Here is a 23,876-nt window from a genome sequence, read left to right as displayed (position 1 = left end):
TGAAGGAGGACTCCAAGATGACACAACTGGGTGCCGGGAGATGGAAAGCAGTGGGAAATCAAGAATTTAACGTGGAATGTCTCCCGTCATTACATCAGTCCTCGAAACGCTATGCATTACGTATTAGCCACAGTTTACCAACCCCCCAAAACAGAGTTCGAGAATACAAAATTAGAGGTAACTAAGGTGAAGGGCAGTGATTTATCCCCGTCCCTCTGTATCCAAAGACCATGGCCTTTCCACTCCAAGGGGCGGCCTCTCCAAGGCTGTCTAGGTGCCGCCTGGCTGCAGGGCTGGGTGTGCCACTGAGAAGCACGACAGACTTGCAGGACACCCCGACTCCAATCACTCTAGTCCCCTTCAGAGATAGAGCCTAATCTTCCTTATTAGGATTACCCGTGATAACTGACACCTTCCTTGATACTCTGAACCTCATCCATAGTTTTTAGGTAAGGGAGGCCAAATCAGGATTAACACAGGCTCTGGAGCAGGACTCCTGGGTTCACACTCTACTTCTGCTTGTGATAAGGTCTGCATGCTCTTCCCACTCTTATTTTATGAAATTACAAAATCTGATCAGGGAAATGGCAGCTGGATACCCAAAGAGTTTGTGAAATACCACCAGGACACAGTGGTACTGGGAAGCACTGTTCTCAAGGCCTGAGAGTAAGTGTGGGTTCACACTCACCATGCGCTGAATAGAAAATAGCACGACTGGAGTTCCCGTTTTGGCTCAGCAAGTTAAGAGTCTGACATAGTGACCTTGAGGATGCAAGTTCGATCCCTGGCCTCACTCAGTGGGTTAAGGATCGAGCATTGCCACAAGCTTCAGCATAGGTTGAAGAGGCAGCCAGATCCAGCATTGCTGCGACTATGTGGTAGGCTGAAGATGCAGCTCCTATTTGACCCCTAGCCCAGGAGCCTCCATATGCTGCAGGCACAGCCACAGAAGAAAACAAGAAAATGAAAACAGCGTGACCTTAATCAATTACCTCAAGCCATCGGCCACGTGGAGCGCGATCCTGTGCTGCAGTGTTCTGGTGAGACTGGCTTTGTCTTGCTGAAGCAGGCGATCCAGTGAACCCTTGGAGGCGAGTTCCATCACCAACATCCGAGGACGAATCCCAGCCGCCAGCAAAGATATTAAGCTGGGGTGATGGAGGTGGCAAAGTACCACCAGCTCCTGCAAAGCCAAAAAATTTTTAATAGACCACCAGCTCCCCCCACCCCGTCCAAGTGTCTCCTTAAGTCCATCAACACCTTGAGCACAGTTTTCTTTGGGTGACTGCATCACAGCAAATGTTCTGTGTCTTCTTTGAGTTTTCTGTACTTCCCACATTTTCAGAAGTGAACCCCTGGTTTTCCCCCTATATTCTGAATGAAAACTTTAAGTTCTCTTTTTCTATTTGCTCTGCTTTATCAGAGCATTTACTGCTGCAGCAGCACACACACCGTGGATGTGTCAGTCTCACCTACCGAATCCTCAGCCACAGGATCCTTCTCAGGCCAGCATCCTGAGCAGCCACTACTGATCGACTGCACCTAGAGCGTGAGGGACACCCTACCTGTCACCTCTGGCTTAACGACTAGAAAGATTTACAAAGGGCAATGTCTAAGTCTCCAGAAATATACGATATCACCCCTGTCCCCTGAAAACTCTCCAGTGACCTCCCATTAATTTTAGATGAAAATCCCATGAGCTTATGTGGCCTTCATGTAAATGATCTTATATGAAGATCTGGCCTTAGCCCATCTCTCAAACCTCATCTCCTCTCTCTCTCCTCCCCATTCACCACCCTTCTGCCACCCTGCTGTTCATTCAGTGCCCAGCACAGCACACACCCAGCCCCTTTGGAGACAGATGGGCTCCAGGAAAGACATTTACAACCAGCCACCTGTTCACGCTTCAAGAGAGAAGTAACAACAGGAGCAAGGTAAATAACTGGGAATTGTCTTCTGTGGAGATTTTAAACAATGGTAATGGCAGGGGCAGAGAGGAGCTCGGTCCTTCTCGGGCAAGTCACATATTTCCTATCTGCAGGGTCAGGGAGACCTGAATGCCATATGTGCAGAAAGACCCCTCTGAAACAGAAAGGGAGGGGATGCCAGGATATAATAACTCCTGCTAACCTGCCCAAAACCCTTTGCTCTGGAACCCACCTTGGCCAAAAGATGCATACGTATTTCAGGGAGGACCCTGGGTCCAGTCAGGTGTAAGGAATAAAACAAGATAATTGGACAAAGGAAAACAAAGACCTGGAAAAACTGTCCTATGTAAGTGAGTTAAATCACCTCTCTGACAGGCACCTCATTCAGGGGGGCGGCGGGTGGGGGGGGACACCAGCGCCCACACTTCTTTTGGGTGTGTATTACTGCTTTGCTTCTGCCTTAGATAAATAGACTATTCTCTGGGTGCTCTCCTACATGTTGTACTGTGTTTTTGCTTCCTTGAAACATTCTTGCTTTCAACAGGGTGGCAAGAATCAGGGCAATTCTGCTTTTCGACTCTAGCTGGTCTAGTGACTAGGATTCCTGGTTTTTATCCAGGCTGCCCAGGTTCAATTTCAGAGCAGAGAATATCTTGCTTCAAAAGCCATTACTCACTGCTGTCTCTCCAAAATCCTTTGCCTAGCCATAGGGTCTTTGCCCTTGCTGATCCCTCTGCCGAGAACATAGCTGAAGGCTTTTTGCCATTCAGACCTCAGCCCAAATATTCTGACTTCAGAGTGACCTGCCCTGGGCCACCTTTCCTAAGGGAAGCAATCCTCAGTGCAACAATCTCTCTCTAATCCAAGAAACTGGCTGGAACAGAGTTCTCCATCCTGATTCCTTGCCCACATCACGTGAGACTTCACAAGCTGTTCTATGATAATGTTATTTTTGAATTCCACATACATGTTATTTCTATACATTTCACTCTACTCTGAAACTGTACTTCATTGATATTTATAGCTTATGTGATATGAAATTGATTCATGTTTTTAACTAGGGTCTCTGCAGAAGCTCTGTTTCTTAACAACCAGCTTCAAAGATGGTGAGTATGAGTGCCAACTGCATTTATCAGGAAACTGAAGTGCGGAGAATTCTGCAAGCCGAAGAAGAAAGGCGCAATGCCCTGAGAGGGGATTTTTTTTTTTCCCCCAAGAACAGGCGCTTCAGACTACAATCACACTTTCTTTGTAGATAAAAATCTTTTTTTCTTCTGTATCTGATTAGCTCAGTTGGCTAAAACTGAGAACAAGTCAAGTTAGCTCTATTTTTTTTCAGAGGCACAGAAAGAAGCCTAATCCAAATTTATCCTCAAAAACCAGCTCACTGATTGCAAAGAGAAAGCAGCTAGAGAGTGTAATAGATCGGCCCCAATTCATGACCACAGGGAGAATGACCCTCAAAAATGCAGCACTGAACACTGAAGTCTTTTCTTTTTCTTTCTTTCCTTTTTTTTTTTTTTTTAAAGGAAAAAGCATATTACACACACTCTCTTTCTATTTCTTCTACCATTTCTTTGGTTCACTTAGGTGGGTCACTAATCAGTCCCACACACGTTTTTAGTGTTCTGATTTCCAACAAGGGTTCCCTGAGCACATTACATAAAATCTGAAACATGTCAAAGATTAATATTAAGACTTAAAATCAGTTTATAAAACAAACCGCCTACAGAGAGAAAGAGACTGTGCCCAGATTTGGTTGGAAGAATTGCAAAATATTATATACAAAATATTTATTAGCTAATTTCTGGAGCTACAGTGTAACTTTTGATACTAACTGTCAAAATTACTCCAGGATATTTTATACGTACATGAAATTATTTTCACTATTCAGAGTAATGTATTGAAACTGCATTTTTTTATTTATGTAAGTTAACTGGACGTAGGCACAACGTATTTGTAATAAATCAAGAAAAAAATAAAAATGAATAAATTCAAAAATACGATTGAGTTCTGGTGTGAGGTTGCAGAATTAACATTGGATAACATTGGATTTTATCTCTCCTCTTACCCTGTCTCTCTCACTCATCCCTACTGTCAGGAAAGACTCAGGAAAAAAAAAAAAAAAAAAAAGATCCTCATCAGTATTCAAAACAAGACGGGGAACTAGAGTGACCACTCCTGGTTATGTATTCAATACCCATCAACTTTCTTCCTTCCTGAGAGTACCCTGACTTTTGCTAAGGTATCCAACCCTCACCCAAGCAGCGCAGGAACTCTAGGGGGAACTGACTCCAATCCCAGCTTCTGGGAATAACATCTACCTCGTTACCATACTGATAGTTCAGTAACAGGCCTAAGCCAATAAGCAACAGTGTGGCCTTGAACATAACTGCTTGCTGAGAAAAGAACACTTGACTTAACTGAGGCCAAGACAGGTTTTTAAATGGACTACTGTTATATGGATTTTTGGTTCCTTTGAATTACGAAAACCAAAAGAGGTACCTTTTTTTCTTCTGTGCTTGTGATATGCAGCCAGGAATAAAAACTGTGTTTTTCAACAGGAAAAACAAACCTTTTTCACTCCATAAAGAAATGACAATAGTGGGATTTCATAACTAAAGTTAACTTTGGGGGAAAATGGTTATCATTTTGCATTTTCACACATGCAAGCAAAAACAAGAGTTCCAGGAGATTAACAATATACGATTTAATACAAGAACATTATTGCATTTCTCACCTGTCGTAACAGTCTAAGTGACGTGTGTTTATTAAAAATCTTCACAGCCACTTCTTCTCCTTCATAGGTTGCTCGATAAACAGATCCAAAACTGCCATCACCTTTTGAAAAGAACAAACGAACCACTTAGGTTAATCTGTGCAAGCAGAAAAACATTAAAAAGTGTATCTTTTGTAATTACATCTGTTTTGAGGAGAAATCTGACCCACTAGTTTTATTGAATCAAGGCTCCTCAAATGCTTCCTCTTCCTTCTTCTACTCCAGGAACTAAGAGGTCCCTAAAGATCTTGTGTCTCGCCTTCCTGCCTTCCATTCACACCCTCCCCACTCAATGACCTCATTCACTCTGTAACTTCATCTGTCTCTCTGTGTAGACAATTTATGTAGAGAATTTTCACATTTCATTTACAGCCACAGGCTACTTCCTGAACACTGCCTCATAGGTATAGTCTGTTGGAGAGGTCTACTGGCCTGCTTCTCCAAATCTCAACTGTATTCCATCAAAAGCCACAGGCGTCATCTTTTCTCCAAACTACTTTTTATCCGACCTTCCACACATCTGGTAAAAACAAAACTCTTTTTGACTCTGGAGTCAAAACCAAAAAATTACCTTATGCTGCAAAAGATAACATGAGGCATGCCCAGCCCCAGAGCTAACCAGCTCCACTTCACTGTCCCCCTCATGCTCCCATCTGCCTTTCCATTTCCGCTACCAGTGTACCCACATGCGGTCTCCAGGCTTACTGCCTAGTCGGTGGAGGCCTCGTGAGTTCATTACTTTCAACTCAATATTGCGATTGTGTCACTCTCTTGCTCAAAAACAAATTATTCTGCATTGTCTCAAATGAAATCCAAAATCAAGTTCATATTCACATCGTGGCCCTGAATTCCTTTTGTGGTTCTCCTCCAGTTCTACTTCCCATTTTCTAGGCTCTAGGCCAGTAGTTCTTCCCCCATACTTGGCTGCACACAGAACCTCTGAGGAGCTTTTTAAGAACACTAATGTCTGAGGGAGTTCCCATTGTGGTTAAGAACCCAACTAGTATCCATAAGGATACGGGTTCAATCCCTGGACTCGCTCAGAGGGTTAAGGATCCAGTGTTGCCTCAAGCTGCAGCACAGGTTGCAGATGTGGCTTGGATTCTATGTTGCTATGGCTGTGGTATAGGCCTGCAGCTCCAAATGGACCCCTAGTCTGGGAACTTCCATATGACGCAGATGTGGCCTTAAAAAGAAAAAAAAAAAAATACGACAGGAGTTCCCATCATGGCTCAGTGCAAATGAATCTGACTAGTATCCATGAGGATACAGGTTCAAACCCTGGCTTTGCTCAGTGGGTTAAGGATCTGGCGTTGCCATGAGCTATGGTATAGGTCGCAGATCGGCTCAGATCTGGCATTGCTGTGGCTGTGGCATAGGCCAGTGGCTACAGCTCCAATCTGACCCCTAGCCTGGGAACCTCCATGTGCCGTGGGTGCAGCCCTAAAAGGACAAAAAAAAAAAAAAATACTAATGTCTGAATCCACCCTCAAATATTCTGACCTAATTAATCCCAAGAGGTACTGGTCATTGGGACTTATTTTTCTTTCAGCTTTGCTGGTGATAACAATAAACAACCACAGTGGAGAACAACTGATCTAGACAAACTAAAATTGCCACAATTTCTTAAACAGGTTTGCATCTTTCAGCCTTCATTCCCATGTAATGCCATGTCTTCAAGAGTTCTGCTCCTCCAACATCTCAACCTCTGAGGTGTGTATCAAGTCTACAAATTATGCATTGTACAAATTGAGAAACCAAGGCCTAAGAGACAAACCATGATCAACCCAATGGACTAGTCCTCTTCACTGACATATAGTATATCCTTTGTATAGTACTTATGGGTCTTCTATAGAGCCTTGTGATATAGACACTAGACTGATATAGATGAATGAACTCAGAAAAATCTACAAGGAATATAACAACAATGCTAAAACTTGTTATTTCTAAGTGGTGAAATGTTGCATCTATGGGTAGCTTCGATTTTTGTATTTTAAAAAGTTTTTGTATTTGTACAAATTGTGCACTTTTAAAGTACATATAAGCATACATTATTGCATGATCAGAAACAATGTTCATTAAAAACAAAAAATAACATATTATTCATTTGAGTATATGCCATTTTTCCTCAAGATTGTAAACATGTTAAAAGTAGTATCTGTGTATATCTGTGTAGAGTCCGTTTTGGTTATATTCCCATCCCTTCCCTTCAGTACTCAGTAAATATACCATTAATTTATACTGTTAGTATTGAGAGAGTCTCAAGGAGAAATGAAGGTTAGAGTAACAGTTAAGTATTGGAATCAAGATAGGATTGGGCCAACAGGAGAGAGAAAAGAGGAGGAAAGCAAGTGGAGGGGGAAGAAGAGAGGGAGACTTAAAAAACAGATGTATCTTGTTCAGGTTCCTCTCAATCTGAATAGCTACCGAGAAAAAAGAAAAAAATTAATGACTGAATCACTTTGCTCTATAGGAAAAATTAATATGACACTGCAAATCAACTATACTTCAATAATTTTTTTAAAAACAAAAAAATTAATGAGTAGAGAAAAGAAGTACACTCTAGAGAAAGATATACACAAAACTCAGGTGAGAGTAGTAGAGATTTCTAATTTTTTAGAGCCCTTCCCTATTTCATAATCACTGCCCTATTAAAATGGAGTGTGGGATGTCATATCCTTCAGGTAACTAAGAGCAAAAATAAGGTTAAAGACTGCTTATTGTATATTTGTGACACAAAGATGCCAAAAAAATTGAAGAAACCTTTCTAAACCTCAATAAGTAACACCAGTGAAGTATGTTTCTTTGAGGGAAAATAGCCTCTTAAAGAGAAAATGTGCCCCATAACCCTTCAGATAGACACACAAAACCCCATACATGTATATATTAAAAATATTCGGTTGATCCTTGAACAACAAGGGTTACGACTGCAGAAGCCCCAAGTGCAGTGGAAAACCTTCATACTGCTGTCTCTGCCTCAAAAAACAAAGATTGAACTGATAAATGCCTCACCCAAGGGCAGGAAGTTGAAATAGTTTGGACAGAATCAGGACTCAAACCCTAGTTCTTTTGATTCTACACAGTGTAATCTCTAAGTGAACACAAACTATTCCCCATGTGTAATTAACATAAAGATCTGTAAAATAAAAATACAAGTACTGTATCCATTGAAAAAAATCCACAGAGAAGCAAACCTATGGATTCAAATCTGTGTTGTTCAAGGATTAAAGGTATTCACAGAACAACTCTATCAATACCCACAAATCTATTAATATGTGTCATATTAGTCACTGCCTAATAGTAACTGCTCTGTGGGAAGAAAAGGGTTACCTGAATGCTGAAAATTCACTCAGGCCCTACAAGGAGAATGGGGAAGAGGGAGATGACTGACTTCCCTTGGATCTACTCAGCATAAGGACATTGGGAAGTCTCTGATTGTAAAATGTTTTTAGACGGATATATCTGATTTGTTCAGATCAGTGGTTCTCAATCAGGATGATGCTGCTCCCTGCCCCCACCCTCCACCACCAACAACGTTCTGAGACATTTTTGATTCTCACCTGGGACTGGGCTGAGAAGATACTACTGACATCTAGTGGGCAGAGGCCAAGGATGCTGTTAAATACCGTGCACAATGCACAGGACACCCCTGTCCCCCCCCCGCCCCCGCCACCCCGCAACGAAGAATTATCCAGTCCCAGACAGCAAGACTGCAGAGGCTGCGAAACCCTGATCTAGACCGCTATTTGTAAATATACATAGAATGTATGGGTTAATGGAAAATGGGGCTAGAGAATGGGGAGTACCCACATAAACATTTTCCTATCCGCATAATTAATGGATTATGAAACACAAGTGCTTTTGAGGTGGTCAAAAGGCACACGTTTCCGGTTCTAAGGTACATAAGTACTAGGGATATAAGTACAACATAATAACTATGGTTACAAATAGATGCAGACTATTGCCTTTGAATGGATTAGCAAGGAGATCCTGCTGTGTAGCACTGGGAACTATGTCTAGTCGCTTATGATGGAGCATGATAATGCGAGAAAAAAGAAAGTATACGTGTGTGTGTAACTGGGTCACCATGTTGTACAGTAGAAAACTGACAGAACACTGTAAACCAGCTATAATGGAAAAAAAATCAGTATATAAAAAAATAAAATAAAATATATATGAAAGTGAGAGTGGATCCTATGAGTTCTCATCACAAGTAAAAAAAAATATATACTGTTTTCTTTTTCTTCTTATTTTTTAAAAAAATCTATATGCAATGATGTTACTTAAAGTTACTGTGGTAATCATTTCACCATACATGTAAATCAAGTCATTATACTTTAAACTTGGACAGTGGTGTATGTCAATTACACCTCAATGAAACTAGGGAAAAAACAAAGGTGCTTCAAAAATGACCTTTGTGAATATTTCTACGTAACATTGCTCCAAACATGTCCATTAATCTGAAACACGCCTCAATGCAGGGAAAAAGTATATTTTGGAGAGCTGTATCTGATGGCTTGAGGCTCCTTCAAAGAAAGAATATAGTATGTCTGGTACTTGCTTGTATCTTTTAATTTACAAGTCAAGTTCGGTGTTGGTTAAGATCGAAGATTCCGTGTTGTCAATTCAGCATTTTGCGTTAACCTACTATTACTAACATTTTCACTCTTAGAGTTCTAAGGCATTTAAAGTCATTCTAAATTTCCCGATAGATGTCAAGAATGAAGGTACAAAGGAGTTTATTTACCTCTACCTGTCATATCCCAAATTTTAGATGTTGTTAATATTATTACTATCCTGACACATATTTTAGACAGTCTTCCTGTGGAATTTTAATTAAAGTGAAATGCATATACACATAACAAGTATTCCACTAAGTAAAATCAGAATGGTCTTCAAATACTTTACATGAAATTAACTCAATACTCTCCATAGCTCCCAAGGGCTCTTGGGAATATTTAGAACCTGAATACATCACTAATATAATGCTTCTGAATTTTCAATCCCAACTTTTTAAATGACTATTTTAGTGAGAAGTTATGACTGCCATACTGAGAAACAAAATTGCTACCATGACTACATAGAGGTGTTATCCTTTACTTATTCTGTCTTTCTGCAACTGAAAAATGGCTGCATTACTCAACTGAAAAGTTCCTGCCTGCTCCCCCATCACTGACAAAGCAAATGCAAGGATATTTCATCATATGTGTGGTTCTATGGCGGTCCCACCCTCATCTCACATCCAGGCTACAGAGATATATGCAAAGCAAATTCCAGGTTTGTAATATGATATTACTTTAAAATATATTATTCTATAAGAAAAGCATCACAGAAAATATTGAAGTCACTGAAATATATGACAATATAATTTTATTTGAATATTTTCTAGATTATAAATTTAAAATATATCCTAATTTTTATTCTTAAATCAACAAAAATTGTTACCTAAGAGAAACTCTGGAGCTTGTTCGAATTTCAGTTCATCACTATTCAACATAATATTTCTAGGCAGGTCAGCCAAAGTCAAGTCAGGGGCAATCTGAGATATTGGAATAGTGAGCCTTGGTTGATCTGGATTTACTAGAAGATCTCCTGAGAAGTACATAAAACATGTTTTTTATTTATTTTTTTAATTAATTTATTTTTTTATTCTGAAATTTTATTTTTATTTTTTACAGAATAAAATACATACATTTAAACACAATTACATTCACACAGAATATTATATCACGGATCTTAAGAAACAGATTAAGTGACTCCCTCTGGAGAAGTGGAATGGAAAATATGCTGAGACAAATAGGAAATTTATTCTATACTTTATCCCATTTTGTATGGCTTTCATCCGTACTATTATTATCTATTACATTTCAATTTTTCTTTAAAAATTAGCATTATATTAAAATTGTTATATTATACAACTAAAATGTATAAAGAAAGACTTATATACCATTAAATATTTTATATAGTATAATATAAAGAATAACTTAACTGGTAAGAATAACAAAAATAATACACCCTCTGAAAATAAGTAAAATATAAAATGCATAAACTGGTTAAAAAACAGTGTAACTATATAAATATGTCCTCACAATTTGTTACATCTTATTGGTTCTTCAATATAGGCATTACACCATTCTAGGTGATGTGATAAACAAGACATTAAAGACCTTACATTGTACCATGGAGAGAAATGGTTATTAATAATACAATTGTAGAACTGTATTATTTAATTGTACAGTTGCATTATTTAATTATAATTATCATAAATTCTTTGATGGAGAAGAAATCAGAATCAGATGTAAGAAGACTTCAGCATTCCAAGAATGATGTCAAATGACCCCCTTCATGGTGGATTATGCACTTATTTACTATGAAATATATTTCTTCTCCAGAGATTTCTTGTTTGTGTATCAGTTGTATTTTTGGTTTGCAGTTATTCTGAAGTTTTGATATAAGCGTCTATATGTATATGAGATTGTTTTAAGTTGTTGTTCTCTTAACTGCAAGTTCATCTCCAGTGTCCTGCATTTGTACCCACCTCTTCTCATGATTTCTGATTTTGGTGGTATAATTGTGCATGGATGATTTCATGTCTTTACTGTATATATACCTTTACTGGTGAGCCTTGTCATCTGTGGTATTTTTGTTTCTGATTGCAGCCTTTTCTTTTCTGCCTAGAGAAGCTCCTTTAGTATTTGTTGTAAGGCTGGTAAGGCTGGTTTAGTGTTGCTGAATTCTCTCAGCTTTTTCTTATCTGTGAAGGTTTTGATTTCTCCTTCAAATCTGAATGAGAGCCTTGCTGGGTAGAGTAATCTTGGTTGGAGGTTTTTTCCTTTCATCACGTTGAGTATATCATGCCACTCCCTTCTGGCCTGCAGAGTTTCTGCTGAAAAACCTGCCATAACCTTATTGGGGTTCCCTTGTATGTTACTTGTTTCTTTTCCCTAGCTGCTTTCAAGATTTTCTCTTTGTCTTTAATTTTGGTCAGTTTGATTAGGATGTGTCTCGGGGTGTTCCTCCTTGGGTTTATTTTATATGGTACTCGCTGTGCTTCCTGGATTCGAGTGAGTGGTTCCTTTCCCATGATAGGGAAACTTTCAGCTATTATCTCTTGGAATATTTTTTCTGTCCCCTTCTCTCTCTCTTCTCCTTCTGGCACCCCTATAATACGGATGTTGGTGCGTTTAACGTTGTCCCAGAGTTCCCTGAGACTCTCTTCAATTGTTTTCAATCTTTTTTCTCTTTTCTGTTCTGCATCCGTAATTTCCACTAACCTGTCCTCCACCTTGCTTATTCGTTCTTCTGTCTCCAGTATTCTGCTGTTAGCTGCTTCTAGTGAATTTTTTATTTCAGTGATTGTATTTTGCATCTCTTCTTCTTTAAGTTTTATTTCTTGTAACTCTTTGCTCAGTGTTTCCTGTAAGTTATCCATCTTTGCCTCCAGTTTATTTCCAATGTCTTGCATCATCTTCAGCATCAACAATCTAGTCTTTTTCCTGGAGGCTAAGAATCTCCTCATTGCTTAGCTGTTTTTCTGAGGTTTTTCCTTTCTCCATCATCTGAGTTATAGTTCTCTGTCTTTTCATTTTTATAGGTTTTTGGTGTGGTGACCTTTTTACAGATAATAGAGTTGTAGCCTCTCTTACTTCTGGTGTCTGCCCCCCTTGTGGCTGAAGTCAGTATGGGGGCTTGCTGTAAGCTTCCTGATGGGAGGGGCTGATGCCTACCTCCTGGTAGGTGGAGCCGATTCTAATCCCTCTAGTGCGTGGGGCTTAGTCTCTGGGTGGGATTAGAGGCAGCTGTGTACCTGAGGGGTCTTTAGGTAGCCTGAGGGCTGGGGCTGTGATCCCACCTGGATTGTTGTTTGCTCTGGGGCTTCTCAGGCTGACTAACGGGTGGGGGCAGATTTTCCCAAAATGGCCCCCTCCAGAGAAAGCCAGCTGCTGAATATTCCCGAGAGCTTTGCCTTCAATGTCCTTCCCTCACAACAAGCCACATTCACCCTTGTTTTCTCAGGATGTGCTCCAAGAACTGCAGTCAGGTTTGACCCAGATTCCTATGGAGACCTCACTCTGCCCTGGGACCCAGTGCACATGAAAGTCCTTGTGCGCCTTTTAAGAATGGGGTCTCTGTTTCCCCCAGTCCCGTGGAGCTCCTGCACACAAGCCCCACTGGCCTTCAATGACAGATGCTCCAGGGGCTCTTTCTCCCAGTGCCAGATCCCCACACATGAGGGTTTGATGTGGGGCTCAGAACTCCCACTCCTATAGGTGAGTCTTGTGAACCAGTTAGTTTTCAGTCTGTGGAGCTTCCCACCCAGGAGGTGTGGGGTTGTTTATATCACGAAATCACCCCTCCTACCTCTTGATGTGGCCTCCTCTTTTTCTTCTGGAGTAAAAACATGTTTTTTTAAAGACAAACTTCTAAAGTTGCACATAAATTTGTCCTTTAAATTTACAGAAATAACCACATATTTTCTATGTCTTCTAATCAGTCTTTTAAGTTTTCTTACCAGAAAATTTGAGAAAGTTTTAAAAGTTGAATTTAGTATCTACTTGGAATTTTAAAAACTCATTCCCAGATTAACTCATTAGAAAGGAGAATTCAGAACTGCCTTAGACTCTTGTTACAGGCCTAGGAAATGATCTATTCTTTGCTTGCACCACATTCACAGAGCACTTATATCATCGACATGTTGCTGAGTTACTTCCTGTATCATCTATTTTAAATCGTCATAACAATTCTATGACATACATTTGGTTAGTATTCTCATTTCACAGATGACATTATTCCGCATAATAGCCAATATTGTTACACTCGAATCAACACTTTTCGGAACCTAGAATACAAGATCTTAGTGGCAATAAACATAGTCTATTTTTTTGAACTGTCCTACAACTGAATGCAGTTTTTTCCTCTAACTGATCCCATATGGATATGGATAATTTTTACATTTATTACAAAACTCACTTCATAGATAACTGAAAGGGTCACCTACAAATATATGGAAGTTTCATCGACACATACCTCCTTCTGCTTTCTTCATCAAGTCGTCAAGTAAGATTTTTTGATGCTCTTCACCATCATTAAAACTATACAATGCCCATTTCTTCAACAGAGTTTCTCCTTCACCACAAATATCAATCTCCAGTAACCCCGGAAACCACTCTTCCATGAGAGAATCAATGTGGTCCACAACTTGGCCCAAAAGAATACAGCCTATGTAATCAAAAGAAGACCTCATCAACACCCCAGCTGAGCCCTGTCTGGCTGCAAAACTGGAAGGAGGAATTAGAAAAAAATTTTTTTTCTTTTTAAGTTTAGATTTCCTTAGTGGTACAATTCAAAGTTTTGAATGATTGCCCTTACCTTTTCGACAAGAAGGAACTGTAATTTTTAAGAAACTCTCAGGGTGATTGTCTAAGACTTCAGATCCTACCAGGCAATAAGCTTCAGGAGACCAATTCAAGTAGATGCCTTGTCGCCAATACATCCTGTTTGGGCGAAGTGCTCGTTCTGAAAGAAGTTTAAAGGGACTCAAATAGAGGCTTTATTAGCTGCTCCATACATTAAAGGGGAAAGAAAATCACTGCACATACCACAAGGGACAGTAATAGAATTACATTTATTTTGTTTTGTTTTGTTTTGTCTTTTTGTCTTCATAGGGCCACACTCACAGCATATGGAGGTTCCCAGGCTAGGAGTCGAATCAGAGCTGTAGCTGCTGGCCTATGCCAGAGCCACAGCCATGCCAGATCCGAGCCGCATCTGTGACCTACACCACAGCTCATGGCAACACCGGATCCTCAACCCACTGAGAGAGGCCAGGGATCGAACCTGAAACCTCATGGTTCCTAGTTGGATTAGTTTCCACTGCGCCACAACGGGAACTCCTGTTTGTTTTTTTTTTTTTAATAGCAATTCTAACCTAGATTGCTATCCCTATCAGCAATGGAATGTTTTTAATGATTCTGCTTACTATTCATTTATTCAACAAGTTCAACAAGTGCCAATAGAGTTACAATTGTTTTGAAAGAAAGTTTTGGAAACATTAAGTCCTCCTCCATAACTATTAAATATTTTATCCTCGATTTTGCAACGAAATAAGAAAAATGACCAAGTAGATAACCTAAGACAAATTTCACGTTCATGGTGTTACATAGCTTAGTATGTATAACAGATGAAGAAAGAAAATCATAAATACCTTCCCATAACTTTTTGAAAGAGGTAGGTGGTCATGCTAAAACCAACACTTTCATGTGATATAATCACCTATATGTTGATTAACTGCAAGCAAAAGTTTATTTCATAATACAGTACTACCTCCATAAAGCTGAACCTTTTTTTTATAGCCACACCCACAGCATATGGAAGTTCCCGAGTCAGGAACTGAATCCAAGCCACAGCTGTGACCTATGCCATAGCTCAGCAATTCTGGATCCTTAACCCACTGCACTGGGCTGGGGATCGAACCTGCACCTCCACAGCAAACCAAGCCACCGCAGTCAGGTACTTAACTCACTGAGCCACAGCAGGGACTCCCATAAAGGTGATTTTTAATCACAAAAAAAAAATACATCCTTTCCCTTTGGAGCACTAAGCTCTCTCTTCCAGGAGGAAGAGGTAGCATCATAAACACCCATTTTTATTCTTTTTTCTAAACCCCTCAAGGATTATGGAGCAGAATAGAGGTTATAGTCTCTACTCTTGAGTTAGCTGTCTGAATGGTCAGGATGTATTACTCTAACAAATAAAACTCCCTGACTCTGCAATTTCTAGTTTATCCTTGTGCGTGCGTGCGTGTGTGTGTGTGTGTGTGTGTGTGTGTAGGTGGGTGGGTGTGTCTAAATTAATAACTAAGTAATTTCACTTTTTAAAATTGCTGCTTCTGGGAGTTCCCGTTGTGGCGCAGGGGTTAACGAATCCGACTAGGAACCATGAGGTTGCGGGTTTGGTCCCTGCCCTTGCTCAGTGGGTTAACAATCCGGCGTTGCCGTGAGCTGTGGTGTAGATTGCAGACGCGGCTCGGATCCCATGTTGCTGTGGCTCTGGCGTAGGCCAGTGGCTACAGCTCCGATTCGACCCCTAGCCTGGGAACCTCCATATGCCGCGGGAACGGCCCAAGAAATAGCAAAAAGACAAAAATAAATAAATAAATAAAAATAAAAATAAAATTGCTGCTTCTAGCCTGCTTTGGCTTAGAAAACAAGATATTTATACTCATTTCAAATGTGTCTAAAATAAACACATGGGCCTTGAGGGCTACCTGAGGGACTGTCTTCTTAAGAAATGGCACAAACTTATAAGTGTGCATATTTTTGTACTGCCCCCCTCCTAGGTCTTATGAGCTTATTTTCTGATTTTCAGCTGCCTTCCTATAAGCTCTAGGAAAATGACATATTAGTTTTAACATCCTTTCTCCTAACTTCTCCAAATATTAAGTCTTCATGAAATACATACCTCTTCCTGAAAGCATGTAGGGTGAAATTTCAAGTAATCGATTGATTAATCTTGACCAAAAGCCCATTGGAAAATAAGGCATTTCATAGAGTCGAATGATAATTTCAGAGTTCTCACAGTGAGGAAGCTCTATCACAGGCCTATGGTCAGACAAGCTAAAAAGAAAAGGACACCATCATTGCACAGCTTCATCAAACACCCAACCACACTGACCAAAGTGCTTTACGACTTGCAATCAATGAATGGAAGATAAATATTCTAAGCAATTGTATTTTTTTATAATGTTCTTTTGCTACATGTTCTTCCTACTTCAAAATTCAATGGTTATTTAATCAATTCAAATGCATGCTCAGATGTAGTTAGATGCATGAGATTTTTTCAGAATCCTATTTACACTATAAATAAATCATTACAGTTGTGCATTAAACAAGTAAAAGGATTATATAAAACTTAGGGAAAAAATGTATGTCCTAGAAAAAAGTGTATATCTATTTTTAGAATTAGTCACCATCCATCAATCAACGCAATTTGCACTTTTCAATGTCTTATTACTTTATAACATTTCCCAGGTGCTTATAAAGCAGTAAGAAGAATTTCTACACTACAAGGCTAGAACTTAGGCCTCTGTCATGTTGCCCTTCTCCTATGAAAATTCAAAGCCACAAATTATTTTAAGACTGTTGAAAACTCATTATCTCCCCAGAATCTGCTTACTATAATACCTCTTTCAATACCATGTAAGGAGACACAGACACACACAAGAAGTAATCTCCACTATTAAGATTTCTTAAATAAATTAAGCAGTGCCAAACCAAACTGTAATTATATACATAAAAATCAGTCATTTACTGTATCTTTAAAATGTCAAATAAAGTGTCTTCATTAAAAGAAAATGTTATTCTTCTGTGCAAAGTTTACATAAGAAGAAAAAATATGTTTATCATAGACCAAAGTTACTTTGACAACAAAACAATGTACGTATACGGTAATTTCCACAGGGTAATTAAAATTTTAAGTTTTGGCTTACCTGCTTGGAACCAGCAAATATTCTTCTCCTGTTGGCAAGGCAATCTGGAATTTTTCTAGAAGTTTAAAGTACTGTGACATGTAATTCTTCGGAAATCTCTTTTTCTTTGAAAGAAATTTTTCCACATCTCTACGGGAAATAATTCCCTTAGGATGTTTTGGACAGCCTTCCACTTTCACTGTCAAAATCTGAAAGATTTAAACTTATCCATAATCACTAGAATTATTTTTCTGGAAAGTTTTGAATTTAAAGCATTTCCTTTGTTTAGTAAAAATGATCAAAAAATAATTTTAATGTTGTCAAGTACAACACAGGACCTAATTTCTCTAGCTAGCAGCCATGTAACCTAGAAGCCAGTGGGGCATTCACTCCCCTCCCCCACTACACACACACACACACACACACACACACACGTATTAAATTAAGAAAGTCAATTCAGATCAGAAATTATGGCGGTCCTCTGAAACCAAGCCTTCCCCAGCTCCAAATAATACATCAATCCAGTATCCCACAGTCTTATCACAGTCTCATCAATAATATACCCCTAGTGAAATTATCTTGCAGACTGTATTTTTAGTACACATTTGAATAGAAATTGTTACTGTACATTCATATAATAGAAGATGGTTTCCATCAATGGGAAGAGAAGCAGCTTAGCACGGTTCAGTGCTTCTCAAACAAAGTAACCACTGAATGTCACTGGCCTCCACTCAGTCTGGATCCATAGGTCTGGGATGAAGCTAGAGAATACGCTTTTTAAACATGAAACTCTGATGACTCTAATGTGGAGACCATACTTTGATCATCATCATAGCAATTAAGAACACGAGTTCAGGAGTTCCCATGTCGCTCAGCGGGCTAAGGATCCAGCACTGTCACTGCAGTGGCTCAGGTCACTGTTCTGGCACAGGTTCAATCCCTGACCTGGGAACTTCTGCATGCTTGTAGGTATGGTTAAAAAAGAAGAAGAAGAAGATTGTTTTTCACACACACGGAAGAACTCAGGTTCAAATCCAGGTTCTGCTACCAGTTGTGTGACCTTGGGAAAGATATTTCATTTCCTTACCCATAGTTCTTTCTCTGTAAAATGAGGTAAGAAGTGACTGTCTCTTAGATTGCCATCAGAATGAAATAAGATAAAACAGGCGCAATACCTATGACAAGTTTTAGCAAATAGCAAGCCCGCATGCGTTAGCCATTATTATCTACATATTCCTATTCATTTTACTTGGCCAAATTAATTTTAAAAAGAGATGTGTGTTAATTTTCTTGAGTAGGTCTATAATGTTTAACATTTACACTATCAGGCAGTTGTTTAAAACACTGGATTGTAAAATCCTTAGGCCCAAGGACATGTTTTACTCTTTTCTATATTTCTATTTTGCACATGTAACATTACTGAATCAATGATTGAACACAATGGTATCTAATACAATGTATACTGGGTCATTAAAAAATAAAAACTGCCATTTGGAACTTCTTCCATATTGTGTACTTTATAGCCCAAACTGCTCTTAGAATTTAGGTGATGAGGAAAACTGCTTTTCAGTCTTTTGAAAATTGCTAAGACCTTGTCTGACAACTCACTCTCTAACCTCAATCATCTTTACATTTTCTTTGTAGCACTCTGTACCACCTAACATGTTAAAAACTCATGTATTGGTTATTTCCTCCCATTTGAATGTTAGCTCCATTAAATGCAGAAACCTTGTTTTGTCTACTGCTATAGCCCCAGCACAATATCTGAAATGCTGTTAGGTGCTAAACACATATTGCTGAACGTGTGAACTTGCGGAGAATTAAGTTTGGAGCCCAGAAGTTTTTCCCAGGTTAAGGTTTACAGGCACTGGAGTCAAGCCACGTGGTTTGAAATCCTAACTCCTTCCTGAATACGTAACTTTGGATAACTTATTTAACCTCTCTGTTCATCAATTCCTTCATCTTCAAGATGGAGGCTAATAAAGTACCATTTGAAAGAATTGTTCTGAGAATTAAATGAGATAATCTTTGAAAAGCATGTAAGTAAGCTCTCATTAAGTCAGTCCTTATTATATACTTATTCTAATTTATTTTATTTCACCAAATTGATTCTGAAACAGAGGTTGGGGCTTGATTATTTTAGTAGATCTATGGTATGCTACTGCTGTTTGTAGCAGATAATTTCCAAAGACGGACATGTTCATTTTTTCCTCTCCCTACACATGCGGGCTGCTTAATTTTTTAAGCACAGAGTCTATCCATTTTCCCTTCCTTTTAATCATTCAAAGACTGTTCAAGGCGTCATGGTTGATCTGGTCACTAGTATGTGGCAGAGCCGACATTTTTCCAGTCCTGGGCCAAGCCTTTAAGAGGACGAGGCATATATGAGAGACCACACAGAGGAGCTCCAACACACCAAGACTGTGAGTGCAGCCTTCCTGGACTTTTCCGCCCAGCTCAATGAACGAAGCCAAGAGAATGACCCTGCCCATGCCTTGTGGAGCAACCACTTGTGAGCCCAGTCAGCTCAGAGAAGAGGTGATGTTATACTCCAAGTTTACTTGTTTACTCTAAATTTGGGGGCATTTTGTCACGCAGCAATAAAAAACTGAAACCTTACCTTTATAAGACCTAATATTCCTTCATCTTGGTGACTGACAAGGCTAACTTACTCCTTTATACAAGGAAAGAGAATTTTCCAAATTTCTCACACAACTTTTTATCAAGATTAAATTGCCACATAAGCATTTTAATATTCCACTTAATTAATCCAATAAGTCCCTTTCATATCTCTTTTGTCATTCAGTTAAATGAGTTTGGCAAACTTCTCTTTGTGTGGTTGGAAACTTCTTTAATAAGTTTAGTGACCTAAGCGCTCAGGGCACAGAGAAGGTGGGTGGGCTCATTAGAGCCTCTGCGCAATGGAATTATTTCTACTCTTGCCTTGATGATTCATGGAGGTGAATACCCCTATTTATTTTTGCTGACTGGGTGTCAGGCAAGTCATTCTTATTTTCACTTGATTATTTATAGCTTTCATTCTCCTGAAACCTTAGTAAAAAATGACATTCTAGTTCAATATATCAACTTAAATAAAAATGATGGCATTAATTTTTTAAGTTTATAAGAAATATATATTATCATTTTATTGACCTTTAGATCTATCTTTCAAAATAACTTTGAGCTATCCCAATTCTTGACTTAATTTTCAATTAAATTAACATGCTTACAGTATAACTATACTAATAAGAACTTTCATGGAGTTTCAACTTAATTACTCCACAGAATCTTCAGGGGTTTTACTGTGGTCATGGTGGAAATTTGCTTTTTTTTTTTTTTCCTTTACAGCCACAGCTGCAGCATATGGAAGTTCCCAGGCTAGGGGTCAAATCGGAGATCAGAGATGCAGCCAGCCTATGCCAAAGCCACAGCAACGTCAAACCCAAGCTGTGTCTGTGACCTACACCCCAGAGTGCAGCAAGGCCTGATCCTTAACCCACTGAGTCAGGCCAGGGATCAAATCCGCATCCTCACGAACACTCTGTCAGGTTCTTAACCCACTGAGCCACAACAGGAACTCTGCAATTTGCTTTTGTTAAAAGAAGTGGTTCTGATACAAACCACTTCATTTTTCTCTTGAATAAGATATACTCACACTAATATTAACCATATAAATGCAACTTTAAATAATCCCGAATCACATGGAAACACATGACTTTTGGGGCAATGTTAGCCTTTTCTTGACAATATAGAGTTCAGTTATTTTCTGATACAGTGTGCCACCAACGACAATAAACTCTTCATGGAATAATTAAAACTCCCTTTTCTAAACCCAATGCATATACCTACACATATTTTTTTTTCTTAATTTAGCTCTGTGCCTGGCATACTTTCCAAAACTACATGAATACATCTTTACAGTTTTGAAGGTTTTTTTTCATTTCCTGAAAAAATGTCTTTAGTTACCGAATAGATCAAATAAAAATTCTACTAAAATTTACTCAGTGACAGTGAACTAGGGGAGGCAATGTAGAAGATAATGTTATTATCCTTATTTTACAAATGAAGAAACATAGGCTTAAAACATTAAGAAATGTCAAAATTAGTAAGTCTTTAGGAGACATCTAAACACAGGTCATGCTGACTCTAGAGCTTGCGCTTTTCACCACTACACTTTCCTGGCTCCATTCTCCTTTAGCAGATGGGTAAAATCACACTTTCCATGACATATGTGACATAGGATGAAAATCAACTTTCAAAACACCTACCAGAAGAGTCGTAACTGTCCCCATTACAATTAACTGCCAATCACAATGTTTCAACGTGCTCTCAAGTTCCATGGTAAAAGATTTAACCCCCAATGAGCTTCCCCTTAAAAATATCTTTCTTTTTTTCCCCTTAGATTAAATTTAGGAGCTATCATTCAAGATTATCTGAGGGAATTTAATTACCATTATGGTTGATTAGAAGAGGGATTTGTAATGTGAAAAGACATAATCATTTTAGTGACTCAGGGAGTCACATGCAAACTGTAAATTATACTCATAAACAAAATAATCACCAGGGGGCACACATGCTGGAGATGCCTTCCCAGGTTCATTTCATTAATCCAGTTCATCATTAATCCAGAAGCGGTTGTTCTAACCTAGGGTGATTTTGCACCCACTGCAATATTTGCCAATGTCTGGGCATGTTTTTGCTTGTCATACTGGGAAAGTACTTCTGGCATCTAGTGGGCAGAGCCATGGATGCTCTCATTACCCTCAATATACAGCAAAGAATTATTTAGCCCAAAATCTCAACAGTGTTGACATTGAGGAGCCCTGAGCTCGTGTGTTCTGTTTGAGTAGTTTTCTGTGGCAAACCTATGCTAGTGGATAACGGTGGCTAATTAACATAAATTCATTGGTAGCTAATTGTTATTAGGAGTTGACACAATTTTCCATATGAAACATAGAGAAAAGATAGTCATAAGCCCACTATCCAAAATTTCCAAATTTGTAAGCATCTAGAGTTTATATCCCACCTAGGGGTCAAAGTTCCCCTCCCATGTTGTCTAGAAAGAAGTTTCTTAGGCTCATCAAACCAAGTTTCTTATATGTATTTACCCCAAAGATTTTTACAAAGCTTTCACTCAACTGACTATGTCAATAAACCAACCAAAGCTATCATCAGGATCTAGAAAAATGCTACGGAACAGAGTGGTACCAACACTTGCCTATGACTTGAAAACGAAGACAGTCAAGACAATTCTAAGAGGACATCTCTTTTTCTAAGAAGTTCTTTATGCTGTTTTCTACACAAACTGTTCTATAGGTTTCTATATTCATGGTAGTTTCTACCTTAACTGAACACAACCCTATTATGTGCATTGCTCTAGATGTCACTTGCAGTTCTCTTCAACCATTACACCCATACCACAAAAGCATTAAACACCAACCTGCGCCATGACTTTACAAAGCCACTTGGGTTCCACAAAATATAAGTCACTTAACTGCAGCGCTGGGTCTTGAAAATGAAGAAGGACACCTGTAGTAAAAATCAAGCAACAAAACGCGGAATTTAGAATATGTAAATATCAAGCGGCTTTCTTTATCTTTTTTTTTTTTTGTCTTTTTAGGGCCATACCCATGACATATGGAGGTTCCCAGGCTAGGGGTTGAATCGGAGCTGTAGCCGCCAGCATACGCCAGAGCCACAGCAATGATGGATCTGAGCCGCGTCTGCGACCTACACCACAGCACATAGCAACACTGGATCCTTGACCCACTGATCGAGGCCAGGGATCAAACCCGCATCCTCATGGATGCTAGTTGGATTAGCAAACCACTAAGCCATGACGGGAACTCCTAAGTATCAAGGGGCTTTAGCAAGAATCTAGTCCAACCTCCTCATTTACAGATGAGGTAACTGCAGCATCATTAGTGGCAGAGCTGAGACATCCTCATTCCCAAGCTCTGAAGTCCCCATATTTAAAAAAAGTATCTTTTGATCTATATAAAATGATCATATGTAAGCATATTTGAGACAAAACCATACACCGTAGAGCCATTATCTACAAATAAGTAAAAATTATATTTTTGGGGAGTTCCTGTCAAGGCTCAGCAGAAACGAATCCAACTAGTATCCATGAGGATGCAGGTTCCATCACTCAGTGGGTTAAGGATCCAGCACTGTTGTGAGCTGTGGTGTAGGTTGCAGACACAGCTTGGATCTGGCATTTCTGTGGCTGCAGAGTAGGCCAGCAGCTACAGCTCCAATTCAACCCCCAGCCTGGGAACCTCCATATGTCATGGGTGTGGCTCTAAAAGGACAAAAAAAAAAGAAGAAATTATATTTCTGGCTTCCTAATTTTACACTACAAAGACACATCTTATTTTCAAATATAGGTAAGAAACACAAGATATCATAAGAAGCTACTGTTTTAAGAACGATGGGGAAAAGGAATAGATCAGATTCAAACCACATAGATTTTTTTGTATTTTTTTATTAAAGTATACTTGATTTACTATGTTGTGCCAATTTCTGCTGTACAGCTGTATCCCACTCATATACATATAAACATTCTTTTTCTCATATGAAGGTTACTTTTCATACAACAAAATCTGGGAATCAAAAGTAACCTCCCAGTCACGTACCCTAGCACTACAAATCAACCCACACACTGATCAAGTACACAATTAGCACCAAAGTCAGCTTGAGA

At 39.1% G+C, this 23,876-nt stretch overlaps 1 protein-coding gene across 5 annotated transcripts in view; it reads right to left on the bottom strand.

Annotated features, from left to right (window-relative positions):
- The window catches only part of LRRK2 (leucine rich repeat kinase 2), a 149,670-nt gene that overhangs the window by 42,515 nt on the left and 83,279 nt on the right, over positions 1-23,876 (bottom strand). For all 5 annotated transcript variants that reach the window (XR_007135912.1, XM_047787971.1, XM_047787969.1 and 2 more), the window contains 8 exons: positions 22,614-22,702; positions 17,195-17,382; positions 16,168-16,322; positions 14,077-14,223; positions 13,735-13,926; positions 10,153-10,299; positions 4,669-4,769; positions 993-1,183 (listed from right to left, as the gene is read on the bottom strand). Coding sequence is in view for 4 of the 5 variants with exons in the window: in XM_047787971.1 (XP_047643927.1) it covers positions 993-1,183; positions 4,669-4,769; positions 10,153-10,299; positions 13,735-13,926; positions 14,077-14,223; positions 16,168-16,322; positions 17,195-17,382; positions 22,614-22,702 (1,210 nt within the window). In the remaining variant the exon portion in view is untranslated. The remainder of the gene's footprint in view (positions 1-992; positions 1,184-4,668; positions 4,770-10,152; positions 10,300-13,734; positions 13,927-14,076; positions 14,224-16,167; positions 16,323-17,194; positions 17,383-22,613; positions 22,703-23,876) is intronic.

This window comes from Phacochoerus africanus, chromosome 7, assembly GCF_016906955.1.
Source record: "Phacochoerus africanus isolate WHEZ1 chromosome 7, ROS_Pafr_v1, whole genome shotgun sequence".
NCBI classification, from domain to species: Eukaryota; Metazoa; Chordata; class Mammalia; order Artiodactyla; family Suidae; genus Phacochoerus; species Phacochoerus africanus.
Note: the sequence above shows the minus strand (reverse complement) of the source record. Positions and strands in the feature narration are given on the sequence as shown.